Here is a 27,842-nt window from a genome sequence, read left to right as displayed (position 1 = left end):
TAAAATATCATGTATTTTAAAATTTAAAGTAATATATATTTTTAAATAATTATTATATTTTATTATTTAGTATTATACATATATTCAAAATTTTATATGAATTCAAACTATAATGTCTTTAAAAATAAAAATAGAATGTCAAGTTATACTTTTTTTGGTAAGCATAAAAGTTTCTTATTTCATAGAGAACAATAATATAAATTATAAAGTTTTAGTTAATAATTAAGTTCATCTAATCCATTATTTGAAATTTTAATATAATTAACTTGTAATATGTTATATCTTTATAATAAATTTATTTTAAAAATTTATTTTATATGATAAATTAATTTAATATAATTCTTATTTTAACAACTAACAATAAAAAATTTTAATTTAATTAAAATATAATTGAAGATAGTATATTATAACAAAAATTTTCTTAAAATACAATCAACTAATAATTTATATCGAGATATAGATTTAGTTCTAATATTTTAATTCAATCAATTCTAGTCTTGACCCAAACAATATATGTTAAGTCCATTTGGTTAAATTCAATTACCAGTCTTGTACTATGTGTACAATTGTAGATTTACCTCATATTCTCAATTGGATCCTTGCAAGCCCTTGTACTTTTCAAAGTAGAAATTTCAGTCTCGACATAGATGACAGTTGTTAGTCTTTTAACTAAATTTTTAGTGAGTAATATGTGAAAATAACAAGCTGATATGACATGACGTCACATTACACGTATGATAATATGTTTGTTGCATCAAATTGTGAAAATAGCATAACTTAATTAATTTAACTGTTATCGTCTGGTGATGATTAAAAATTTAAAATTTGAAAAGTAGAGGGACTAAAATTGACCAAGCCAAAGTACATGGACTTAACCCACAACTTTTGTAAAATACAAAGAATAATAGCGGGATCAATACTTATGTCATTGCATATATTTGAGGTGTTTAAAACTTGAGATAATTTGCATGAACAATCCCCTTAATTTATTACATAAAAAGTGTTTTCCAGTACATTTAAATTATGGAAAAAATATAAGAACTCAGAGGGTTTGGGGATAATTTGATGTACTAAAAGAATAGTCTACAAGGTTTTGTGTAGCATGAAAATTTGAGTTGGATCCCTACCCTCAATTGTGAGTGTAGTAAGTTTATTTTATGAAGACTCGTGTACATTACCCAGGTGAAAGCCAATCCATAGGCCTTTCCCAAGCAAATTAATTAACTGGCCTAAAATGATCATTTCAAGCATTCTGTTGGGCCCAAATCATGAGAATTTAAGTTGACACAAGCTAGAATCATTCCAAATAAATAAAGGAGAGGCAGTAGAAGATGGAAGTGAGTAGGTGGAGAAGAATTGGTAAGGCAAGTAAGGAAATAAATGGTGGAAATGTGGAAGTAGGTGGAGAGCCATTGCACTCAAAACAAAATCCTCATTTCTTTTTCATGAAAACGACTCAAAACCCCCCACGTGATCTTATCCAATGCTTCTAAAATCTTAACCATATCTCCCCCAAACCCACTTTATTTTATTTTCAATTTTGATTACATCTGCTACCCACCAATTGTTTTGCTTGGGTGGGGGTTTGTAAGGAAGTGATATGGAGAAAAGAAATGTGTAGTGCATTTATGATTGACATCCCATCTTGTTGAAACTTTAAACCCTTTACGTAAGGGGAAAAAAAGTTCATGAAGCAAGAAACGCTGACCACTTAAAACTGCCATCACTTTTTCTTCTTTTTAATATCTCTAGGTTGGGTTTATGGCATAAAAATGTGCCAAGGTAGTGTTGTGGATGTTGGATATATTGAGTGGAGAAGATAGATCTGGAAACGATACTGAATTAAATAGTAGACTTCGAGGGTGTAGGTGACGCTTTCTAAAGAGAATTATTTGCCCCATACAAATTTGCTAGAGGGTTAAGACAAAGGTCCTCTCGGGATACAACGAAACTTTTGAATTTCTTTTGATTAGCAAAATCGAGTTCCTTAATTTTTACTCTAATTTCTAAAAATAGGATTGGTTGTAATGATTTTTGTGAGCACCGTAGGCCCTCTATTTATATGCAGTTAATGGATACTATTTTGAGGAGTCACAAACCTTCATGTTGGACATACATTTTAGAAGAAATATATCTCATGGAAATGTATCCATTGAAAGATAAATTGACATTTTCTAAATTTGAATAAGTGATCATCAATAATTAAATTTACAATCTACAATTTCCAACAATGAATATATAATTAAATTGGTATTATTTGAATATTTACAAGTATTTCAAGGTGTTGTTACCCACAAATATGCCTTGATAGATTCAAATATGGAATACAACACATATAAGTGAATTTCACAAAACATATATATTAGTCGACAGTCATAACATAAAAAATGCCTTTTATTATGTACAACTCAATCTAACCTATTAGGCTAGGTCATGAGATATAAATCAAAATGGTCCTCTTTAGCACCCATAATTCTCTTAAGGTTTTGCCTCCCTCATCTGTGCCACATATCTGAACTCAAAACATATCACACCAATTGATAGTTATTTTGCAAAGTGTACTTCTTATGTGCTATGTTTCATGTTCAAATACGTGGAGGTGAGCTTAAAAGAAAGAACTTGGCAAAGCTTTGAGGGATTTGTGGATATTCAAGGAGGACAGTTTTGGTTTGTGTCTCATGATGTGAATTAGGGCTCTGCTCGATAGTAAAATTAAAGAAAGTTCAAAATAAAATCTTAAAACTTTGTATATCTATTTAGTAATTTCAAAATTTTAAAAATTTAAAGTGTCCTGAAAGTTCTAAAGCAAGGTAGTCAATATCGCACCGGTGGCGCATCATTTTCCTATTGGAATTAATGTATTTCAATATCGATCTGTTTTGTTATACCGTTTCAGATTTATCAAATTTTTTGAAAAATATTCAATATATAAAAAATTCAATATATCAAGTGAATTAGATTAAATAATTTCAAATAAAATAATATTAATTGATTATATAAAATATTCATCAATAAACTTCAAAGATAAAATTTTATCATTTAACAAATCTAAAGTAAATAAAGAAAAAAAATCTTACACATTAAACAACAAAAGTATCCACAACATTATTTTTAAAAAAATCTACAATAAGATCATCCCTGCTAAATATATAAAATGAAAGTTTAATAAAAGCATACATAAAATGTTGTGTTCGTGAAGCATTTAAAAACTGTCTTTTTTTTTCGTTAGTTTGTTTGTTACATAAATTCTTTATTTTTTTATTTATTAATTTTCTACTTAAAATTTTAAATTTGCTCTTTTACCTTGGTTAAATTTTAATTTTTATTAATAAAAAATTTCAAAGTTGGTAAAAACAATAATTTTATTTATTTTTTAACATTATTCATGCAATGACCGATACACAATATCCCGACTGGTGCAACCGGAATGAGCTGGTGCAACTGGTACGGATCAAAATTTACACTGATGCAGAAAAGAAAAATGGTTGTTTTGATTTGTTACTAAAATGGTGCGCATCGACTAATGCAACCAAAATCGATACAAAACTGACTACATTGTTCTAAAGTATTGCACTAATCTAAAACGTTACACCATGGGCTTCTTGCATTCATCAGTAAAGTTTGAACTTATCCATAGTATATACAAGCACGAGTTTAGAAAAAAATTTAAATAGGTGAAAATACCTTTTATTTTCTAACATAACTTTAAAAATAATTATAATTTAATTTAGGATTATTAGTTAAAATTGTGCTAAAAAATAGAGTTGTTACTTGAATAAAGATCTAAAAATAAAATATAAAAAAATTTGTGATAATTAAAATTAAATTTTAATTTATAATTATTAGTTAAAAATTTTTAACATAAAAAATTGTGTTAATTTTATCTCTCTTAAAAAAAAGAGTTGTCTTAATTTCATTAATGTAATATAGATATATTATTTGAATAAAATTCCAATCATTTCAATTAATATAAGAGTTATATATCAATTAAAATTTAAGTTTAACTTTATAAATAACATTTAGTAGTTAGACATATTCAATCAAGTAATATCTATGAAAAAATACGGGTAAAAATTGGAGATTTTTAGAATTATATGAAAAATAACGGAGAATTAAAGCAATAGCTCCTCGAAAAGTAATGTCAAATCATATTTGAACAACAATGGTTCCGGAGAGTGATTGAAGATTATTTTTAATAGATGATTAGGCAACAAAATATTATGATATTTTTTTAAAATTTTTTTTCTATAAGTTTATATTATGTGAAGCAAACATTTAAAGTTGTTTCTTTTTCTTTTTTATCCATCTGTTATTTGTTTGGTCTATGTGAAAAGTATTTTAAGGGTTTGGTTTGAAAAGAAAGTCAAATATGTGTTTATTAATTTAGTTTCATATTTATCATGAACTATTATTATAATTGTGTATGTTGTTTTACTTTTTTTTAAAAAAAAATTAACATTATAGTTTGCTTTCTTATATAATTCGTATATTATTTAAATATTAATTAAAAATTAAATAAATAAAATCACACACTAACTCATATAATATTAGAAACTAATAAATACTAAGAAAAGAGGTGAATACAACTAGCAAGTAGCAACCAATATTTTGTTAGTTGGATTAAGCATACTACAAAATAGTTACGCAAAAATAGCAATAACTATTAAAAAAACGGAATTGTGTAATATAATATTTAATAAACAGATTTAGTCACATTCAAATAACAAAACTATACAAAATATCATAAATCAAGGTTTTATTTAGTTTATTGCAACATACTGTTTGATAATTCATTGAAAAAAATTAAATTAAATGAAAATTATTTTTTTTAGTGATTTAAATTTTTAAGCACATTTAGTAAATGATAAAAAATAATTTTAACGAAAAAGTGTGAAAAAAGACAAGTAAAGAGCGGTGACAACTATAGTAAGAACTTTTAAAATGAGAATCATGAGAACTAAAATGATCTTAGCCATTAAAATTACCTTAATTGAAAATTTGAGATTTTTTTAGGATAACATGATTGACCATTTTTTTCAATCCAATCTTAATAACCCAAATATCTTAGTTTTCATTCCAATTTTTTCTAAAAAAATACAAAGTAAAGATTATCTAATTTTTTTCACCTAAGACTTCAATTACACATGAAAAAAAGAAGAAGAAGAAGAGAAAGATTGGGTGTTGCTCGTTTTATTTTAATAAGGTAAGATAAATATAAAATCTAAGACTTAGAACCATTTATTTTGATCTAATGGCTAAGATCATTTTAATTTTCATTTTAAAAAATCTCACTACAGTTGTCACCGTAAATAGCTACTTAGAACTTATCAATTTTCTGAATTTTGTAATGGCTTAGAGATATGTACGGATTAAAGTCAAACAAAAATTTAAGGTAACAAAACTCGTTCACCATTATATCATTAACTTAGTTGATATGATGGGTAATTATCTTAAAACTAAAAAGAATATTGAAAACAATGGATATATTTTAAAATAATAAAAAAATATATATGAAATGTAAAAATAAATACTTTTAATGTGTTGATATTTAATTTATTGGACTCAAAGAAATACAATTTTAATGGAAGGAAAGGAGGACACGTAGCTAATGATGCCCCTCCACTCGACGGTCCGCTCCTTTCATCAAAGGATCACGAGTGAAGAACAGTGTATTATTTATGTTCAGATTTGATGACTTTGTTGACCCTGCCCTGCCCACATTCTCCTCCTCTATAAATGCTATTATATGTTTCCCATGTGGGATGGTTAGACTTTAATTTTTCATTTTCCAAGAAAATATTGTCATTCTATTCAAATCAATCTTGATTTAACCAAATATTTTTTTTCTTATTCGAATCGCAAAACTTCTGAAAAACTACAAAATCCTGCATGGACATAATTTTCTATTAGGCTTGCGGCGTTTATATTTGAGGCAAAGAGTTGAAATGCATATAAGTTCTTGAATAAATGTAGTTTCTTTTTGGTATATTTCTTGAAATCATGAGTTGGATTATAGTATTTATACTGCATCACATATATATTTATATTATATATAATGTGATTGGTTGAGTTGATATTAAAAGTCAATTTAACACTAATTTAATCTAAAAAATGTTTTTAAATTTTTTTTAATAAAGTGGTATTTTTGTTTTTTACATCCAAAAAATGTCTTTAATTTTTTTTAATAAAGTGATATTTTTGTAAATGTTTAAATAAATCAACTAAACTTGGGAGTAATGAGATTTATTCATAAGTATTTTACCACTTTACTTATTGTTGAAATGTTAAATATTTTTTAATATTAAAATTTTCTTCCTCCAACGTCATGAGTATGAGTCTGAATCTAATATTTTTTTAGGAAAATCATATATATTTTTAAAACCCAAAAAACAGAACAATAGAACAACTAATGGAGAGGATTACTAAACCCGAATCAGCAAACTCTCTCTATACATCCATAACCTATTATCCTACATCCTCATTAGATGTGTCTACCGGATCATTAACATTCAAAAGTACTTCTAAGAAAGAAAGAGGTAAAACATTCAAAGTTTAATATTTTTAAAAATTTTATAGTTCAGTTGAGGAATTCAAAGATAATTTATACAAAATTAGAATAGAGGATAAACTGAAATGAAAAAAAAATCTAAATTAATTATTACTGCATTCAAACTCTGGTTTTGAACCTACAGAAGAGTGCAAGATACACCATACTAGACTCTTGCCTTTGAAATTTCAGAGTTAGAGTTATAAAAATGGTAAAATGAGATTTATATATATCATCAACCAAAACAACTCACCCCACAAATAATATATACATGTTTAAGCTGAGTTACTCCTCTAATCTGCTCAAATTGGATTAAACTAATATATACATATGATTATCATTTTCCATTTTCACTACGATCTAATCAACCATGCTTGTATAATGTAACCATTTCAAATAAATGTTGATATAGTATAATAGAAGCACAACTAGAATTGTTTTGACTTATACTTCAATCACAATCTATATTGGGGGGGCAATGAAGAAAATGGCACATGACTGGAAATTATGAAAATAAAGAGTCACACACGATCCATCTACCTTTGTAATTAAAGCAGTTGGAGTGTACTACAATACAACCCTTACTCCATCACCATCACTCCCCGTTGCCTATTCCCCTTCCATCTCCTTTGATCTCTCTTCCATTTCTTGGTCCTGACGGCTCGCCAACCGCCCACGTTTCCCCCATTTGCATCCTCCACAAAATACATATATGCACACTCTATCTTAATCCCACATACCCTTTTTGACTACCATCCCCCTTTACAATTTTATTACAAAGTGATTCATCTTTGGTGGTGCTAGCTTTCGAGTGTTTTTCTGTATCTGCAAATATGTTCGCAATTAGTGAGAGTATGTTGCAGTGTGCTCCTAGGCCGATGTTGGCCATTGACAGAAACTGGAAATCCAACGCTGAACTTGCTCCCAATTGTCCACGTTGTGCCTCTGCTAACACCAAGTTCTGTTATTACAACAACTACAGCTTGTCCCAGCCGCGGTACTTTTGCAAAGGTTGCCGAAGGTATTGGACCAAAGGTGGTTCCCTTAGGAATGTGCCTGTTGGTGGTGGTTGTCGCAAGAGTCGACGAGGTAAGTCCAACAGGGTGGACAAAAACGGTGCTCAGGTTTCCACGAATTATAGCAAGAATTTAACTAGTTTCGGGACTCACCAGGAGCATATGATGGGTGCCACTACTTCCCATGGAGACACAGGGAACCAACCAGGACCTGCTACTACTACTGGGTCGGATATTGATCTAGCTGTTATCTTTGCTCAATTCTTGAACCAGAGTACAAGTTCAGATCAGCCTGAGATAATTCTTACTCAAGAATGGCCTAATGAAGGGATGGATCCTTGGAGTTGTTTAGAACAAGATACCAACAGCCAAAACGATTCATCCATGGAGTTACCAGTAGTTCATACAATTCCAGAATCTTATAATATGCTCCAAGAAATGCCTCAAGTTGAGCAACATCGAAAACATAACAGTGTTGAGGAATTGTTGGAAAGTGATGAAATCAATGCGTTCGGGTTGCAAAACTTGTTAGCTGATGAAATGGTGCAAGATGTTTTCTGGTCAAATTATGCAGCAAACACCCCAAGCTTTGAATGTCAACTGCAACAGTTGGAGTCGTTTCCAGTTGATGACCAGCTTAAGATTTCTGCAAATTTAATGGCTGAAACTTGGACTTCCTTTGATCTTTCTGGGTCTGAACTTTTTTCAAAACCTTGAAATCAATTTATAATTTCATATAGTAATTCTTATACATACTATTTTTTTATAAATGAATATTTTTATAAACCAAGTAAGCCTTGTATATTTATTATTTTTAAATAACTTTTTATCATTTGATTTATATCCAAATAAAGCCTTATTAATTTCAAATGAAAGTTTGATTTATCTCAAGGATTTATTTAGGTATAAATTAAAAGTACGATTTATTTAAATGTAATAAAAATTCAGGAGTTTTTTTTTTATAAATATCTTTCCTTTTTCGTTTACTTCATTATAAGGTAGCTTAGGTTGTCCCAATTATATATATTTTTAGAAGTATGAATAATTTCCTGAAATCTGGAAATTAAGTAATTTATTTGTATGACTCGTTTCGTTCAAAATTTTTGTAATATAATTCATTGTCTTCTTCTTTATCTCATACTTGTAGTGTATATATAGATTTTACTTAATTGGGTTGGATGGAAAGAATTTTGAAATAAAAAATAAAAAAAATAGAAGAGGAAAAAAACAGAGAGAAAGGGATAGAAAATTTATAGGTTTTTTAGTCACAATATTTGATATATCGATACTAATAAGTAGTTGGGTGTAATGGTAAAACATATTATATTATCAAGGATCTAAAAGGATATGCAAAGTACCAAAAAAATATTTGATGCATCAGTGTATAAGTCTCATTCACCATCAATAAATAATTAACGTACATTATCATTAAATTAAACAAAAAATATGGAGGACTTATAAATAAATTCTAATAATTTCATTTAAACATAATTAAATATTAAATGTTACTATAATAAATAAATATTAATAAATCTTAGATTTAAGATTTTGGATGGGCTTAGGGCATCGAATTTAGAGTCTAGGATCTCAAGTTTAAAGTTTAAGGTTTTAGTAATTATTTCTAATTGATTATTATTTAAATAAAAGTTATTAGTATTTATTTACAAGCCCTCCAATATTTTTTATTCTATTTAATGATGAGATGTCGTATTATTATTTGTTGATGGTGCATCCATATTTTTTTGAACAAAATTCTCCCATATGCTTAAAAGATAAAAATAAAATAAAAAGTTAAAATATTGTTCATTTTTCCCACCAAACGCTTTCTAAATTAATTTTCCTTCCAAGATTTTTCTTAATTAAAAAATATTTTGAAACCCAATTGTTTGAATATGGAAAATGAAAGGAAAAAGCTTATTATTGAACCAAATGCTGGAAGTCTTTTATTCCATAACTTTTTTGCTCCATTTAAACTTTCATTCTCATAAAATTGTCATTTTTTTATGCGAAAGGCTTTAATTAAAGAGAAAATTAAATGAACATGTGGTAGGGGGCCTGGTTTATAATTAACACAGAGGACCACTGATAATATCACATGCATTTATGAATTGCATGACTCCAAATTTAAAATTGCTATAACAATAATTTGGAGGACGAAAATAATCAATAACAGGTACTATGATATGAAAATGCAGGGTGGGACAGTAAGACATGAAAGTAACGTAGGAAATGAAAATGGATGGGAGGATGATGGATAGGTTGGGGGGATTACTGTTGGTAGTGAGTCCACCACCTCCTCAAATCAAGAGTGGGAATGGAATATAATTGGAAGTAGGAACCAATCTACCTGTCTGACGTCGACCCATCACATGATGTTGTCGATTGTATATCCTAAATATGATGCTGTTGAGATGGATCTACAACTTCCCTTTACTAATTTTAGGAGAATTACATTTAAAGCTTTTTCGCATTTCCAACCCTAATATTTAGGCTCTCAAAAATTATATAAAATTTAATTCTTTATTCTTTCTTTCCTCTCTCTCCTTTTCTTTTTCTCATCCTCTTCCTTCACTGTCCCACTTTGACAGCGCCACTAGTAAAAAAAGGACACCAAATAATCCACTTTTCTTTTATCTTTTAATCTAACGGTTTAGATGTTAAAACCACCAGAAAACCAAGTCAAATTTAAACATCTTCTCTCAATCTATCACCTCCATTGCTTCATCACCTTAGATATGAGATATGTGACTCTTTTTTATGTAACGACTCGAAAGTTGGTAATGTCAGAAAATTTTAATTTTGGGATTTTATTTCCTTGTATCGAGATCTTAAATATTTTTATTAAATATTTAAGGAGTTATATTGTAGATACTTGAAGTTTGAATAGTCAGTTTTATCGAATTAGTGATTAATTAAGGTATAGGGATTAAATTATAAAAATAGCAAAAGTTCAATTGTTATAGACTTTTAATTAGGAAATGAACCAAAGGACTGAAACGACAATTAGACCATGTATTGATTAATAAAAAAATATGGTTTAAATTAAGTAAAAGAAAAGAAAAGAAAAGAAACTTAAAATTTTACATTATTATTAAGTTAGTGGGGGAAGGAATGAACGTATCATCTTCTTCCCCATTCACCCAAAGCAAATAGAAAGAAAAGAAACTTAACGCCATTTAGGGTTTTGAAAGCTTTAACCTTAAAATTCAAGTAACTCCTTAGTTTTTTTTTTATAATTTTTATATTTTTGAAATCCCGAGAGCTTAATCTAGCTACTCCGTATGTTATTTTTCAAAACTGTTAAAGTTTTCAAAAGTTCTCAATGTTGATTTCTTGAAGTTTTTTGTGTTAAATTATTAGATTTTGAGCTTAGATATGAAAAATGATCAGTTTGTAAAGTTTAAATGTTAATTTTGTAACATAAGGACTAAATTGAATTATTTGTAACGTTGCGAGATTTAAAAAAATAGATAGTAGAGAATTTATAAAAGATGAGATTGAAATCAGATTAGAAAACGAAGCTCAAATTTGAAAGATATGGTTATTTCGTTTTTAGGGACTAAATTGAATCAATTGAAAAAAAATTAGAGATATCAAAAAATAAAATTGAATTGACATATGTTTATAATATGTCGATATAAGATGTGTGGAATTGATCAAATGAATAGAATAATTGTATAGATCAGAAATTGGTCCAAATTGGAAATAATCGGGGAAATGACAAAATTGTTAAATAGTTCTTAAAGTTTCAATTTGTTTGATAGTTTAACCAAGTAAATTCATATGGTATGATTATATGTGTTTGCAATATATTCTTGAATTATTAATTTTTTTGTGTGATTGTAATTTGAATTGTTTATAATTTGGTACAAAAATGTGTGATATGGATTAAATCGTAATGAGATGATAAATTGACTGATAAATTGAATATGATGAATTGCATTTTGAAATATTTAATGAATTTATATTTTATATTATACCATTACTAAATTATTATTCGTAGCAAAAAACGACGCAAGATCGTCGAAAGGGAAATGAAATGCTAAAGTTGACGACGAATGACACAAGCTTCCGGTTTGTATTTTTATGACCCGAAACCAAGTTAGTTATTATTTATTCGTGATATAATGTATTGTACAATATTGAGGTATGTTATGAATAATTATTGAGTGAAATGCTATGGTTAAAATTGATTACAGAAAGTTGTATAATTTAATTGTATTTTGCTATTAAATACGAATCTCGATGGTATATAATAGAGTATGTACTTGGTGAAGTCCTTTGTATTTTGATGGACTCTTGTAGTCCTAATTGGTGTGATGGGTTGAACAGAGATAGTGTGTAGCGAATGGGGTTAAGATATGTCTGATATGTTGTATGATATATGATATGACTCTAATATGTTAAATAATATGATTTCGATATGTTATATGTTATGAAAAATTCTGAATTGATTATTCCTCTTTGCAAACTCAAGTAAACTCTGATGTGGTCAAGTCACACACTGGGCTTCTAGTTCACTCGTTTATTTGGTTTCATTTCAAGTGATCTTCAAGCTTAGGATTGGACGACGACTCTGGAGCTCGATTTACCCATTTTGATTAAGCATGTTTTAGACTTATTTATGAACCCTGCGAACTTTTGAAACTGTTAATTCTTGTTTGGAGCTTTAACATTAACTTTGATTTTTATTTTTTAAAATTTCTATTTTCAATTGATATTCTAATTGAGATGACGTAACTAATAATAAACTATAATTTCCTAAGACCAAAATTGCTAAATGTTTTTTGCTGCAAAGTTTTTGAAACTCGATACTATGTTTTTACTATGCAAGTGATAAAGCGAGTTTGATTTGTTTTAATAGAGTTAATATTTCGTGGTTGTCGAAACCATTTTTTTTGAAAACAAAAAATTTGGTTATGGACTTTAAAAACAAACAAAAATTGGAGTCGCCACCAATCCTTTATTGAGGTGTGATCGGCTCACCTTAAAAAAATGATTTTGGTCTACGAAATTTGAGAAAACGGGTTCGGGAGTCAGTTACGCACGAGGAAAGGTTAGCACCCTCGTAACGCCCAAAAACCGGTACCAAATTGATTATATAATGTTTTGGTGTCGAAAATTAAAAAGATTTTGTTAAATTCAAATGTTGAAATCTAAAAATGATAATCAACTATTTAAGTCATGCGAAGAAATTAAGACTCAATACGTTAGAGTATAATTTCTCAAAATCCCCGAATTTTGAATATCACTTTTCAAAAAATAAATAAATAAATAAATAAAAATAAAGAAAATCTTCATTTCGAGAAAACAATATGTCATGCCCAATGCGTTAGGACATAACATATTGAATTCCCGAAAATGATTGTTGTTTATATTTTAAATAACGAGTATTCTCGGTTATTTGAAATTAACAAAGAAAATCGGAACCCAATACGTTAGGGCTCAATTTCCTCGGAAATCCCTAACTTTGAATATCGTTTTATTTGAAAAAAAAAACCTTTGAATAAAAAAAAATTTAATGCTTTAACGAAATCAAAACATATATTTTCTAAAAGGTAAGTCAAAAAATAGTTAAGGTGCAATATGAAATAAATATTTTAATTTAAATTATATGCATACAAAAGTTATGAAAATAAAATATAAAATATATATAGGTATCTAAAAAAATAAATGGAAATAAATAAAGGTAAATAAAAAAAGTAAATATATATTAATAAATTATGAAAATATGTATATATATAGGAAAAATGCAGAAAATATATTTATTATGATTTTAAATAGTGTACGTATATATATATTATAAAGAATGTATATATATTTGGACTATAAAATATACATAAAATAAACTATACAAATATTATAAAACGGAAATATATGTACGTATATATATGTATATAAAACTAAGAAAAATAATAATAAAATATGTAAGATATGTATATGAATTTAAAACACTTAAAATATATGCACATATAATATATAATATCTATGCGTATATATATATTGAAATAATAATAATAACAATAATAAAAATAGAAAGTACTTATAATAATACAGTGATAATGATACAAATAAACAATACTAATAATATATTTAAAAAAACTTAACATAACAAATTAAGGATTAAGTTGAAAATAAATAGAATTTAAAGGCTGAATTCGAAAATGGAAAATGAGAAAAGGAGCAAATTAAATCACGCGTAACAGAAGGAGGATCAAAAGAGCAAATTATCCAAATCGCTCAAGCACCGCGCAGCAACATGGATTGGACTAAAACAGCATTAAAATATATTGCCTAATTTAAAAATATAAAAAAAACTGATTTAATCACCCAAAAAAAACAAAGGACCAATAGTGCAAATGGCCCATTTTGAACCCTATAAAATCCCATTTTAGAACCCTAAAATCAATTCCCTTCTGCCATTTGAAGATTTGCGCCGCAGCCTCCTTTCTCTTCCGCTCCAAATCCTTTCCATTTCCGATCAGAAGTCGCTGAATCAGGGACTCCCTCCGACGATTCAGAACGGTAAGTCTTCCTTTTTTTATTTTTTTTAGAAATAAAAGGAAAACAAAAGAAAACCAAGACAGTAGAAGAACCGAAAGAAAAAGAACAAAATCTGTACCTTTAAAATCCTTGCTTTTTTTCTCTTGTATATTTCTTCTTTCAGTTTTTTTAGTACAAAATTTTCTAACTCCTATTACATAAATCAATTGGCTTTTTATAGCCAAATATCTTTACAAATTGCTATATTTTTGGTTTTTTCTCTTGCTTGCTGCTCGTGGTTCTTTTTGTTGCAGGTACAGGCATTGTGCGCGGCGTGGAAGGAGAACGTGCGACGGTTATTGCGACGTGTGTGGGGTGTGGCTGCTGATTTTGCTGCTAGCTGCTAGGGTTTCTTTCTGCCTCTGTTTTGTATTTTGGACTAGCAGAATAGGGTTAGCAATTTGGGCTTGTAACATTTGTAATTGGGCCACGTAAATTAAGATTTTAAATGGACTGGGGACCTTTGTTTATTTAAGCCCGGGCTAAAATTGGGTATTACAGCGGTTTTCATCAAAGTACTTACGAGTTTGTCAGAATGTAAGCGTTTTAATGTATTAATCAATTCTGTTTTTTTTTTCCTTTTAAGTTAAAATGAACTTTTCACCAAAGCTAAACATTAGCATTTTCACATATGATGTAACCCTCATAATCCGACCGTAACGTCTAGGCCAAGTTTAGAGTATTACAGTAATTATAAATGCATGCGCCAAATAAGTAATTCATTCATGGCGGTATGCGCCTATCATGTGATTCAGTAATCATGCTTAAATTATTTCAATCTAATTTCTTCTTTTATTATTGTAGGAGTCTTTTATAGAAAAAATTAGGATGAAAACGCTGATGTGACATTAAACTATTAAAAAAAATACACATGACGTGGCGTCACTATTTCATACACTCCTTTCTCTTTTTTTCTATCTGGATTTTAGACTTATTTTCATCATTATTTTCTACCAATTTAAAAGTCATTTGTAAACTACTATAATGGTTGAAATTCAAGAATTGAATAAGATTGTCTTTGTGCATTTCTTTGCAAGGATTGAAGATTTTCTTTTTCGTTATATATAAAAAATTGTGCATTCCAATCTTGATTATTAATTGTCTAAGGTTTTATTTAGATGAGATTTTGTTTTACCAAAAGTTAAATAGAGATTTTATACACCTTGAATTTCTACTTGCATGTTAAATTAAAAGTTCAGGTTTTGACATTCTTGTTTGTTTTATTTAGATTTATTATTTCATGTTTCGAATTTACTAATTATTCCACATCTTATATATAATTTGTCATGCTTTGATGACATCCAAATGAGTTGCGATGCAAAAGATAATGACTTGAAGTTACCTCTTTTGGCCCAGGCAGGCAACATCGTGTTCTTGAAAGGGTGCATTGCTCCTAGTCATGTGTACTCAATCTTAGGCCTATTGATAGCTTAGGCTACCATTTCAGTCTTCTAATGTTTCTCAGAGTCAGAACCCAAGTAATTAATAACAGATGATTATTGCATGCCGACATTGGTAACAGCTTTTTTATCTGTATGCCAAAGAATTTTATATATACAAAATTACATGTTAAACCTTTCTGCTTCCAGGAATCCAAAGCACGTACTATGAAAGCCTTTATTTCAGGAAAATAAGTAGGTTCCAATGTCATCTATTTCCACCAAAAACATAGAAATGCGGATGCCACTTTGATTATATATATTCATCAGATAACTGGAAAAGGTTTTTGCAGATTACCAACTCTTCTGTGGGTGCCACTTTATGCTGCATCCAACACTGTTCCAAAGGGAAATAATCACTTTTAGTTGGAAATCCATCGACTCAAAACTTGAAATGTTTAAAAAAAATAATAACAAACTACTTAAGGAAGAATGCACCTTGGTTTCTGAACTAATGGCACTGGTTGGCCACTTAGAACACTGTCTATAGCAAGGCTTAAGTCCCTACAAATGATTAAACCAAGCAGATTTGTTTACCACTGCAACAGGAACAAGTCCTCATATTATTAAAGCATATTAAGCTGAAATTCATAAAACCAAACCTTCCAGTAACAGGAACACTATTACTTGGCCGGGAATCATCAAATTGGCCGTGATATACCAGCTCAAATGGCCTCCTACCGTCCTGTTTCAAAGGGATAGCTTAACTAAGTCAATACAGTTATTATTTTAAAGACTCTTCAAAATGATCCCCAAGACTCATCCCACAATCTTCTAAGTGGATTACAATGTGATAAATCACAAATTTGTAACATTCAACCCTTGATATATGGCCTCCAAGGCAGACTACTACTTATCACTGCCGACCTGGTTCAAGGATGGTTGTCATCTACTAAGGTAATTCAAGAGCAAAACCAACAATTTGATGTTAAGTTAAAGCAGATCCTGATCACCTTTTTAAATAGAAAAAACTCTGGTGTACAGACTGCCCCAAAGTCTCTTGCAACATCTTGTGTCTGAGGTTAAAACATATTCAACTTAATCAATAAGAATCATGGAAGGAGAAAATCAATTACAAAGCAAACTTATTCTATTCACATGTATGAAATGTCAAAAGACAGAAAAGATATACTGGAAGAAATGTGCCAGATTTCTAAATCTCAAAAATGGAAGTAAAAATAAATTAAGATAATTATACCTCATCATATAGATAAGGGAAAGGATAATTATATAGCTTAGCATCTTCGGCCATGAATTGGGGTCCATCCTGTGAACAAAAGTTCATCTGGAGAAATCATACAAACAGCTTCAAAGCATCTCTATTCTCAAATTAGGGGATCAGTGGAACCTGTGGGTGAGTGGCTACAGAATTCGAAGATATTGCAACAACAGCCAGCCCTTTCTGCAATTGAGTGCAATAAATTTTGGATTGTTGTACAGTCATTTATCTTTCCAAGTTCCATTAATAACACGAAATAAAGCAAGCTGAAAAACTCAGAAAGTGGAAGGGCACTTAGTTACCTTCATATAGAAATTGGAAAGCTTCGCAATATCCTTCTTCAGGTGCTTAACAAATGGGCAGTGGTTGCATATAAACATAACCTGCAAAAGAACATATTACTACAAATCTTATGATTATATATACTTCAGTAAGGAGAAGAAATGTCACAATAGTCAAGAATCCAAAAAGAAAAAGGAAAGATGATCATAATTTATGCTAATAACTGCTTACATCTTCTAATCTGAACAAATTATCTCTTCTAATATGTAATTCTGAACCCCAGGTTAGTTTCAACTGTTATATTGTATCTTTGCCTGCCATTGTTAAAAGGCTCGGTTCTAATTATTCATTTTGTCAAATCTCTTGACAAGAAAACCATCCTCCTCCAAATACTGAGGCATTGCTCTATATAAATAAAGAACAATGAGACCAAAAGTACATATTCCAACCTGACAGTGATCCCCATTTGCAATCATTTCACCTCTTGCTCAGTTCATGAAATTCCAATCAATAAATTAAGAAAACAAGCAGGGATTTCACATCTCTTCCTAATTGAAACACTTGAAAAGTGTTAACATTCCTTCAACTATGTACAATAAATCAACTTGAAAATCCCAAAACCTAAAAATACCTTTAATTTACAAATTCCACAAAAGAAACCTACGTTAACTATATTTAATGTAATCCCAGTCAATAGCAAGTAACACCATATAATAGATAATTAAAGGATAAAACTCATAAACCTTTTAACCCAAAGAAGCATAACCACAATAAACCAGAACAAAGGACCGAAACAGAATAAATATTGCAAGAAAATAAATGGGCCATTACCAACAAAGCAGGGTATGATTCAAAATCTTCCAAAGTCCAAGTCTTCCCAGTCAGAGGCTCTGGCAACTACCCTCCAAAGGAAACAAAATATTTGTAAAAGAAAATACAAGTGTTCGACATGTAAAAAAGTTTTTAATGTATTGGTAATGGAGAAACCTGGAAATTAGGAGCCCTGAAACCAAGAGAAACGCCTTGAGACTCAGTTCTTGCAGCTCGGATAACTAAAAGCTTCTTCCTTGCGGGTTCATTGCTTCTTACCCGCCCTGGAAAAGAACCCAACTTCGAGAAAGACAACGTTGTCACGAATGATGAAGTCCTGATAGCCGGTAAAGTGCGAGGAACTGAAAATAAACGTACGCCTGCTGTGGTTGCTCCACCAGCGGCAACCGCCATTTTAATCTAAACTGATATAACTGCCACTGAAATTGTATAAATAAGATAAACTTGGAACAATTTTTTTTTAGCTATCTTTTGTCAGGACTGGAAAAAATGGGCTAAGCATGAAAATGTTTCGAGCTGATGAAAGCCCATTCCATATGGGCTTCAAAAGGCTGACAGTCCTTTCCCACCATTGTTGTAAAATAGTTTTTTCTCTAGAATTATTTATCTATGGGTCTAAATGATTGAGTGGAAAAATGGAAGGAAAGAGAATGAAAAAATGAAAAAAGAAATTATGAGGAAAGAAAATAGAAGAGATTATCATTTTTCATTTTAATGTATAAAAATAAATCGTTCCAAATTAAAATGATAAGAGAAAAGAAAATAAGAGAACAACCTATATTAGCTCAAACTTATACATTTAAAAAAATCATTTTCTTTCCTATTTTTTAATTTTACCAAGTAACTAGTGAAGAGAAAATTACCTTTTCTTTCAATTTTTTCATCTTTCTTGTCAAGCAACCCTATGTAAAGAAAAGTTATATTTTCTATCCTATTTTATCAATTCATTGTGGATCATTGCATTGAGAAATGTGAGTTTATCTTCTAACTAATTCAACCACTTTCAGCACCAAAGAAGGAGAGAAATTGATTTCTAGATAAAAACAGCATATTCGATAACGGGTTTAATAAGTTTTAGGTCACCAACACAATTTTCTAATTTAGTACATGGCTTAATTAAATAGTTATAGTGTCTTCATTTCTATCTTTTAACCACAATGGTTGATTTAAAACTTTGATAATGGCTGAAAAGTTTTTTTTTATTCTTTGATGTTCGGATGTGTGAATGGATAGATGAGAAAAAATATCAAAAATAATGAAAGGTGAAAAATGAAAACAGGAATCTCTTTCAGTTTTTCTAGAATAAGAATTTTGGAGAATACGAGGAATTTTGGGGTGGAAAAAAATTGAAGAAACGAGAATTGCTGGACCATTATTGATTTATATTATTAGCATTTAAATAGGTTATTAAATATGATTTTTATGAAAAATATTATTAATCATAATTATATTTTTATAATGTGATTAAATATTATATTAAAAAATATTAAGGGTAACTTTGTTATTTTCACTATTACAAATTTCTATTTTATTTTCACTTTAATCTATTAAGTGATTTATTCCATTCCCACATTATTTCGTTGAGTGACCCAAATATGATGTAAGTGATAGATTGAGTTAGGTATTAAATTAGTTGTGAAATTAAAAATCTATTTTTTTACCAAGTAATTAATATTATTTTGAAGATATTTTAATTATTTTATATTTTTATATAAAATTTAAGAAAATACTAAGATTTTATTCTTTTTACAAAGTCATTGATATTATTATATGAGTGTTTTTATACTTTATGAAATCTATAAAAAAGAAGATGCACACACGATAATTTTTGAAAATTTCAACTTGACTAATTCAATGAAAGCCTTCTTTGAATTTTACATAAAAAGGAATTAAAAATATAATTTTTATGCAAATTCTTTTTCACTTGGAAATGGTAAAATGTAGTTGATTGAGGAAATTGGAATGTAAGCTAAAAACATTACAACTTATATTCCAAAGTAATGTTGTGAAACTTGAGAAGAAAAACGTATTGGCAAGCTCTATTCATGGTTGATGGGTAACGAGAATTAAGCACAAATGATAATTAAAAGAGACAGGATTAGGTAGGAGTTAAAATAAAAGAACTGCATGCAGGGTTATGATTTTATTTTTCCTAAAAATACCAATGACTTTGTTTTTATTCTTTTCATGTATTTTAATTGGTAATACCAAAATCAATAAAAATAAAAATGATATGGTTGGAAGAAATAAATTAATGCTGTCAGCATGTTAGCACCACAGTTCAATGGTTAATAATAATTAATTTACATCATCAAGTGGATCATTGTTTTTAAGTGTTTTTATTACAATAACTATTCATGTCTTGATGTTATCTAAACCATTAGGGTTGCTCTCAAAGAATCTTCTTACATTCACACTTTGAATTTTTATGGTATTTATCTTCAAAAGTTGGCAAATCACATCATTTGCTATTTTTAATTAATGCAAGTTTCAAAAGTCGAATGAGTTTGAGGTTACTTTTTTTTTTTAATTTCTAATCTAAATTGATTCCAAATTAAATTGGGATGATTAATTATGTATTATTTGTACTGCAATTTATGGTTGTAATAATTTTTTAGTAGCATAGAAGGAACAAGAAACAGTAGTCAGAATTTGTCTCCTCAAATAATAGCACCGTATATGATTTTAAATTAGTTTTAATTCTTGCAGATTTTAAAATCGAGGAACCTATAAGCTTTGATTTGCATGATGTAAGACCAAATTAATATAGAAAGGTTGAACCATATCCACTTTTTGAATTATTACTAACCTGTTGTTAATTTATAGGCACCAACGGTTTAATTAAAGTTTTAGAAATATAATTTTATCTACCCATTATTGAGTTAGTTGCCTACCCAACAGAAATTTTATAAGTCAAATAAGTATCTTTAATAAAATAGTTTTTTGCCAAAAATTATGAATAAATATCATCTTCAATATGATTTTAATATTATTTTAAATAATTATACGAATATGGTTTAATACATTATTAATCCAAATTTCTAACCTCACTTAAAAAGGAAAATTATTTCATACATGTTTTTTAGACTCTACAAATAGGTTGAGATTTGACAAGTGTAGTAAAAAAATAAATTAAATAAATGTGACACCATCAACCCATTTGTGGAGTCTAAAAAACTCAACCGGCCTGTTTTCAGTGAAATCGGAACAGTGGTTTCAGGACCACAAATCCGAAGTCGGAAAAACTTATTATTATTATTATTATTATTATTATTATGTGGTCTACAGTATGATAGAAATGCCGTATAAAAATTTCGTTAAGAAATTTTGCCGTTTACATACCTAATTTGATGAAGAGAACTAAATTGCATTAAGTGCAAAAGTTGAGTTCTAATAGCTAAAGGTATTAAATAGCCATCAAATTTGAAATTGGAGGTCCTTATATAATAAATAGACCATGAATTTTTTAATGAAAATTTGAGTACTTCATTTATTGCCTTTGTATTTTTTTCAAAATGGGTTTTTTTTTATATAAAATTCTTTTAATATAGTGTATTTTGAACAAAAAAATATATATTAAATTTAATTTAAACTGGTTTAGAGTTTGTATCAATATTAAAATGAATCTATACTAATATTCTAAATACTTTGTAATTAAATTTGCATAAAAATATTTTTGACATATAATTAATCTGATCGATAATAATAAAAAAATGTGTTCAAATTTGATTTAATATGGACCAAACGAATAGCTCAAAGTTTTAAGAGACATTACTATCATTCAGGAAGTAAATTAATAGATATGTTCATGGCCCAAACAATTCGCCTGGCCCGACTTGGGCCGAGCTTGGACAAAGTTCTTAATGTCCTAGGCCTAGTCAAGCCGGTCCAGTTTGAATTCAATTTAAATAGTAAAAATATTTCTAAAATTAAAAGTAATTATAATATATAATTATATTAATATAAAAAACATATTTTTAATATTTTATGAATTTTTGAGAAGTGAAATTAGCTTTTTGGTGCATTGGGGCGGGTCGAAAACAAGATTGGGCTTGAACAATTTTTGGGTCCTGGGTCACAACTTGACTCGGCTCCATTAATGGACAATTCTAAGTAAATAACACTTTTTTTTGAATTTTTGGAAAATTTTATATTTTTATATATTTTTAAATTATTTAAAATTATGTTTATTTTTTAAAATTTAAAGGCTTTTTTTTAATTTTTCACAATTTTTATATATTTTTGAAAATACAATTTTTTTTTTTGTAATTGGTTAAGTACTTTTAAAGAATAAAGACCAAATTGATACAAAACTGTAAATAATGAGGGCTAAAAGAGTTATTTTATTTTTTTTATAACAGCCAAATCAACCATTCTAATTGCAAAACTAACGAAAACACCAATATTTTCAAACCATAAAAAGTATAGGGACTCAATGTCACAAAATTAAAGTACGGGGCTAAATTTAACCTAAATAATTTTAACAGTGTTAGGAAATAGAGTTAAAATTTAAAATCTAAAAAATAAAGAGACTAATTTCCAATAACAAAAGTATAACAACTAAATTCAAAAATTACAAAAAGTACAAGTAGTTAAAGAAGATTTCAACCTTAAAGAAATGTTACTGCTATGGTTTTTTTATTTTTTATTTTTATAAAGTAGGTTTCTTCCTCCAGGCGCGGAACGACCAACAGGAATTGCAACTGTAAAGCTACCAAAGAATATACATTTTCAAATGTAAATTTGCTTATTTTCTTATTGAAGAGTCAACCCCTACTATTCATTAAAACATCAACAACATTACCCAAAGATTATCTAAATATAGATTAGATTACCCATATTCCCACCTTCTTACACTGCTTTAATATATTTCCCAACTTACTGGCTTTTTTCTATAAATTAATTCTTCTATTTTAATTATATGATTTGATTATACGGGGGTTTATTATTATTATTATTACATTTTAACTTATTCCTAATCAATTTCACCCAATGACACTATATACATAAAAAAAGTTTTGAGCTAAGCAATTCTTAATTTTATATAAAATTTTAATAAATATATTTGTTATATATATATTAATAATGTTGTTGATTTAGTGTCACAAAAAACTTGGCACCAATTTAGAATTGATGACAATACCATGATAAATAATTGTATTCATTTAGTATTCTTAACCTGATGTATTTTCCTGTTTAAATTTCGTTTTACTCACAATTTAATCTATTTTTGTTCCATTTTAATATTGTGTGTATTTCATGTGCTATTATTAATTAGTTCCAAACCATATGTTCCATTATTTATTATATGTTATTTTTAAACACAATTCTGTATTGTAAATACATAATTTTCATATGTATATGCGTGTGATAAAATTTTTAGTAATAATAAACACGATACATTATTCATGAAACTCAAATAACATTGTCGGAACATCGTATTGATAACGTGAAGGTATTGTTTTCTTTAACAACATATTTGGTTTGTTGAAATGGAATAAAGTTGGAATTGATATTTGGTGAGAATGGCATAGAGATACAATAGATATTACTTGATTTGGTTCATTGAATAGAATATGTACATATTAGTATTATTGTGTTTGGTTGAATAATAAAGTTTTGGAATAAGTAAAGAATAAACTCAAAAAGATAATTTATCCTTTGACTAAAAACTCAAGCATTATATTACTTTGTTTTGATATAAGTTATCAAACTTATTATTAATGATCCCTATTAACCTAACTCGAATTCGGACAAATATACGAATTATCCAACCAAGACACCAAACTGGCACTGAAGTGCATTAATAGAAAAACCAAGCAAGGGAAACTGACATGTAAAGTGCATACTGGCGCTCGAAGCGCATCCTGGCACACCAAGTGCATCCTAGAGCGTAAGCACATAAACCCGTACATAATCTAATCCTATGGCAAGCTAACTATATCCGACTCAACCTGACTAGTTAATAGGGTATTAATGTTCAATTTACATTACATTATTCACAATTCATCATCAATCTATCATATACATAGCATATTTCAACTCAATTTCATACCAATTATCGTTTATCAGCTAAATCATACTACTTTCTATTCTATTCAATTAAGTTCATGTTTCGACATTCAGTCTTAACCATAGCAAATAAATCAAAACATCTTATATTATCACAAAAGATTCATCATAAGGACTCATCAATCAATAAGTATGCATACACAATAAAAATATTTATATCTCGAATCATAAAAGTACAACCAAGGTTTTGCGTGTCACTCATCGACAATTATTGCTTTTCTTTTCCCTCTCGACTCTTCAGTGTTGTCATTAGTTGTAATTAAAGACCAAATGTCAAAATAGGTTTGAAGCTTACGTCTTTTCCTTTGCTATGGTGGACGGTTATGAAATGGAGAAGATGATGGCTTTCTTCACTTATTTTCACTTAAATACCATGGTTAATTTGTAATTAATCATGATTAATTAGTTTAATCTTACTTACTTATGTCTTAATCCTTAATTAATCAATGTTAATGACATTCACCATCTATTTAAAATAGGTTTATTTTAATCATTTGAAAATGTTATTTAAGCCCCAAGGTCTTAATCTTATTAAAAATTTATAATGATTAAACTTTTACTATTTTGTCCCTAAGCCAAAATTACTCACAATTTCAACTAAATCACTTAGACATTTTTCAATTCAGCAATATATTAACTCTGTAAATACCCCCATTTAATATTTATGGACTTTGTTTACGAAAATGAGGTTCTAAAATCATATTTACTAACACCACTAAAAATCGAGTCGTTGCACTTCATGTGAACCACTTCATACTTCTGACAGCTCATCATGCATGAAAATTTTGGTGTTATCTATGGAAATCAGAAAAATAAGCCATGTCATTGCCAAATAAAATGTTCCCAACATGCAAAACCAAGAAATTTTAGAAGACTTCCAATAGTAAAATGATCCAACTGTTTCTTAAGTGTCATTTTCTATAAGTTTTCGAGTATTTCTTAAGTTGAATGAAACTGCATTTTATTGACAAAATCGCATAAAATTTGCCTTCGCAAGACATTTCTTTTTCAAGCATTTTGTGCTTACATTAACCTTTACTTTTTAATAGGTGAAGGCTAGTCAACCTTTGCTTTTTTTAAGACTCTCATTTTAAGGGTCACCTTTTCAGGCCTCGCCTTGCCTAAAAAGGGGTTAACTGTAACAGCCCGATTTTGACCCTAATCAAAATAGTAGTTTCGGGACTATAAATTCGAGTTTGAAAAATATTTTAATATTATTTTTTGTGTTAATTATGTGTGAATTTACATTTGTGAAAGTTTCGTGAATTTATTTTATTGTTTGTGTGCTTAATTTGAGAAAAGGGTTTAATCGCATAAAATAAAAATTTAATGGTTAAATATGAAAGTGCCTGATTGTAGTTGTCTTTATAATTTAGAGGTTTTATGATGCAATTAGCCCACTATGTAAGTTAGTGGGTGGAAAAAGACTAATGTAACCTTAATATATATATATATGTGTTCTGTTTATTAATATAAATGTTAATTTAGTAAACTAATAATAATGATAATATATGTTAAAATAAAACAAAAAAAATGAAAGCCATTATCATCTTTTCTCACTTGCCGAAACTAAAGATATAAAAAGGGAGAAACCTAGCTTGGTTCGGCCATTGTTGAAAGCTTGATTAAGATCAAGAACCGAAGAACAAAATTAGATCGGGGGAATTCGAAAGTAATCAATTAGTCGATTTCGTCCATCGATATCTGAGGTAAGTCGATAAGCATTTAAATATTGTTAAATTCGAGAATATACAAATGATATGTTATAAACTGAATTATTTGAATTGATATATGCCTTGGCCGAATGTGAATATTGAGATAGGGATTATGTTTCAAGTTCGATTCGATTGATATTCAATATCTGAAAGCCCCGTACGAACCCTAGGAATAGATATGATACATATGTCATGACATAGGATTTCCGATATGTGTTTTTGTGTAAGACCACGTCTAGGACATTGGCATCGATTTGTGTTTTCGTGTAAGACCCTGTCTAGGACAGTGGCATCGATCTGTGATTACATGTAATACCACATCTGGGACGTTGGCATTGTACGAGCCTTCCGACTATCTGCGTATCTTTTTTAATTTCAAACGGTTCAACGGGCAATGTTAAGCAAAAACCGGATGTGAAATTGAATTACATGTTCGGGTATGTGTTAGTTAAATGTATATATGGAAACAAGGTAGGTTGTTTCCTTGGAATTATTTAAGGTATATGAATATAAATTTTGAATTAACATGTTTGGACATATATATATGATTTGGCCTATGGTGTTAATTATGATGTCAAAGGTGAAAGATTTATATGTATTTATGAAAGGTTACATTCGACTATATAACTTGTATATGTGATCAAAGTATGACCTTGTAATAAATGATATCTTTATATTGTAAATTATGTGAATTTAACCTTAATAGTTAAATGTTACTTACCATAATTAATATGCATGCTTATGCTTATGACTTACTAAGCTTTAAATAGCTTACTCTGTGTGTGTGTACTTGTTTACCTTTGTTTTATAGATTTTGAAGCCGTTACGACCTCGGGGATCGTCAGCAAAGCCTATCACACTATCGACAGTTTCTTTCGGTATTTTACTAAGTAAATTTTGAATATATGGCATGTATAGCATAGCTAGAATGTTGATTTTGGAACAATTATATGTATATGTAATTAATAGCCATGCGAAAATGGCTTATCTTCTTTTGATGGAGTTTATGCTTATGCATATTTGATTACGGTATAAGCTTGTGATAGGTAAATAAATGTGATGCATATGGATTTAGACTGGTTGATTTGGCTATGAGATTTGTTATATGTTCGAATGTGCATGGATTAGATGTTATTAAATTGAATGTGTATAGGTTTGCTTATGTTTTTGATTAGTTTTGAAACATGTACATATAAATAGCCATGTGAATATGGCCTAATCCCCATGCTTGTGTTTGGTTTGTTTAGTAATGGTTTATTCATTTTAGTTAAGTTTGGTCTTTATGCTTTTAATAAATTTGGTTGAAATGATGTTTGGGATTATGCATATTCGGCTATAATATGAGTTCAGGTTAGGCATCATGTTTCATAGTTTAAGTGCATAATTTGCTTGTTATATATGTTTATTTATGATATGTTTAGTATGTTTTGCTATGGTGATTTGATATGATATAACTTAAGTAAATTAGGTATGAGTAATGAATGTATTAATTTGGTGTGTATTCGGCTTTGTACTTAACTCATTTTGGATGGTAGGATACATGGTTTAAGATGTAATAAAACTTATGAATTTGTATGCCCTGGGCTGAAATTTATGTGTTAAGTGATACCTTGTATATTCATAAATATGTGTTATCAAATTTAGTATGTTTAGTCTCATAATTTGTTATTCAAGTTATATATATGTTTTGGTGAATTTCATGAAGACATAAATAGGCTATGGTTTGAGAGTTATACAATGACCGAATATGTTTTAATTAGTTTTGTAGTGATAATGAAACATGGATATTCGGAAATGGTTAATGGTATATATTTAAATATGTGTGCAAGTTGGTAAATGGATAAAATACATGTTTTTGGTTCTTTGAAATGTTCAATGTTGTATATGTTATTTTTTATCTTAGTCTTTAAGTTTTAAATTATGATTTCTTTAAAATGATAAGAGTAAGTATATTCTTAAGTATCAAGGTATTTAGTAAATTATCATTATATGTTTGAATAAACATAGTGTACTTTCATTTAGTTGTAATAGCAAAATGTGCACTTTTATTATGCTTGAATGGTTAGTATATGTACTTTGGATTGATTTTTAAGCATGCAAATTTGGTATACTTGATTTGTTTCATTTAGTATATGTTTATTTTTAAATAATAATAATAATAATATATATAGTGCATTA

The 27,842-nt window shown here is 28.6% G+C and overlaps 2 protein-coding genes across 2 annotated transcripts; one reads left to right on the top strand and one right to left on the bottom strand.

Moving 5' to 3' along the window:
- The first annotated feature begins 6,775 nt into the window (after positions 1 to 6,775).
- LOC107944599 (dof zinc finger protein DOF1.2) lies at positions 6,776 to 8,696 on the top strand. The gene has a single exon (XM_016878411.2). The coding sequence runs from the start codon at positions 7,381 to 7,383 to the stop codon at positions 8,278 to 8,280; it is 900 nt and encodes a 299-aa protein (XP_016733900.1). The 5' UTR covers positions 6,776 to 7,380; the 3' UTR covers positions 8,281 to 8,696.
- Positions 8,697 to 15,588: 6,892 nt separating this feature from the next.
- On the bottom strand, positions 15,589 to 18,348 carry LOC107914120 (uncharacterized). The gene is made up of 9 exons (XM_016842884.2): positions 18,034 to 18,348; positions 17,878 to 17,943; positions 17,067 to 17,147; positions 16,894 to 16,947; positions 16,744 to 16,812; positions 16,499 to 16,561; positions 16,148 to 16,230; positions 15,984 to 16,049; positions 15,589 to 15,882 (listed from the first exon to the last, which is right to left on the bottom strand). The coding sequence occupies exons 1-9, from the start codon at positions 18,268 to 18,270 to the stop codon at positions 15,840 to 15,842; spliced, it is 762 nt and encodes a 253-aa protein (XP_016698373.2). The 5' UTR covers positions 18,271 to 18,348; the 3' UTR covers positions 15,589 to 15,839.
- Positions 18,349 to 27,842: the final 9,494 nt, after the last annotated feature.

Source organism: Gossypium hirsutum, chromosome D05 (genome assembly GCF_007990345.1).
Source record: "Gossypium hirsutum isolate 1008001.06 chromosome D05, Gossypium_hirsutum_v2.1, whole genome shotgun sequence".
Lineage (NCBI taxonomy): Eukaryota > Viridiplantae > Streptophyta > Magnoliopsida > Malvales > Malvaceae > Gossypium > Gossypium hirsutum.
The sequence above is the reverse complement of the archived record's forward strand: the minus strand, read 5'-3'. Positions and strand labels throughout refer to the sequence as shown.

What these genes read in the sequence shown, in the direction of transcription:
- LOC107914120 (XM_016842884.2), bottom strand. Translation starts at nt 18,270, where the DNA reads ATGGCGGTTGCCGCTGGTGGAGCAACCACAGCAGGCGTACGTTTATTT. An exon ending in AGTGTTCCTGTTACTGGAAG is followed by an intron (nt 16,050 to 16,147) that starts GTTTGGTTTTAT and finishes AATCATTTGTAG; the next exon opens with GGACTTAAGCCTTGCTATAG. An exon ending in CCATTAGTTCAGAAACCAAG is followed by an intron (nt 15,883 to 15,983) that starts GTGCATTCTTCC and finishes CCTTTGGAACAG; the next exon opens with TGTTGGATGCAGCATAAAGT.
- LOC107944599 (XM_016878411.2), top strand. Translation starts at nt 7,381, where the DNA reads ATGTTCGCAATTAGTGAGAGTATGTTGCAGTGTGCTCCTAGGCCGATG.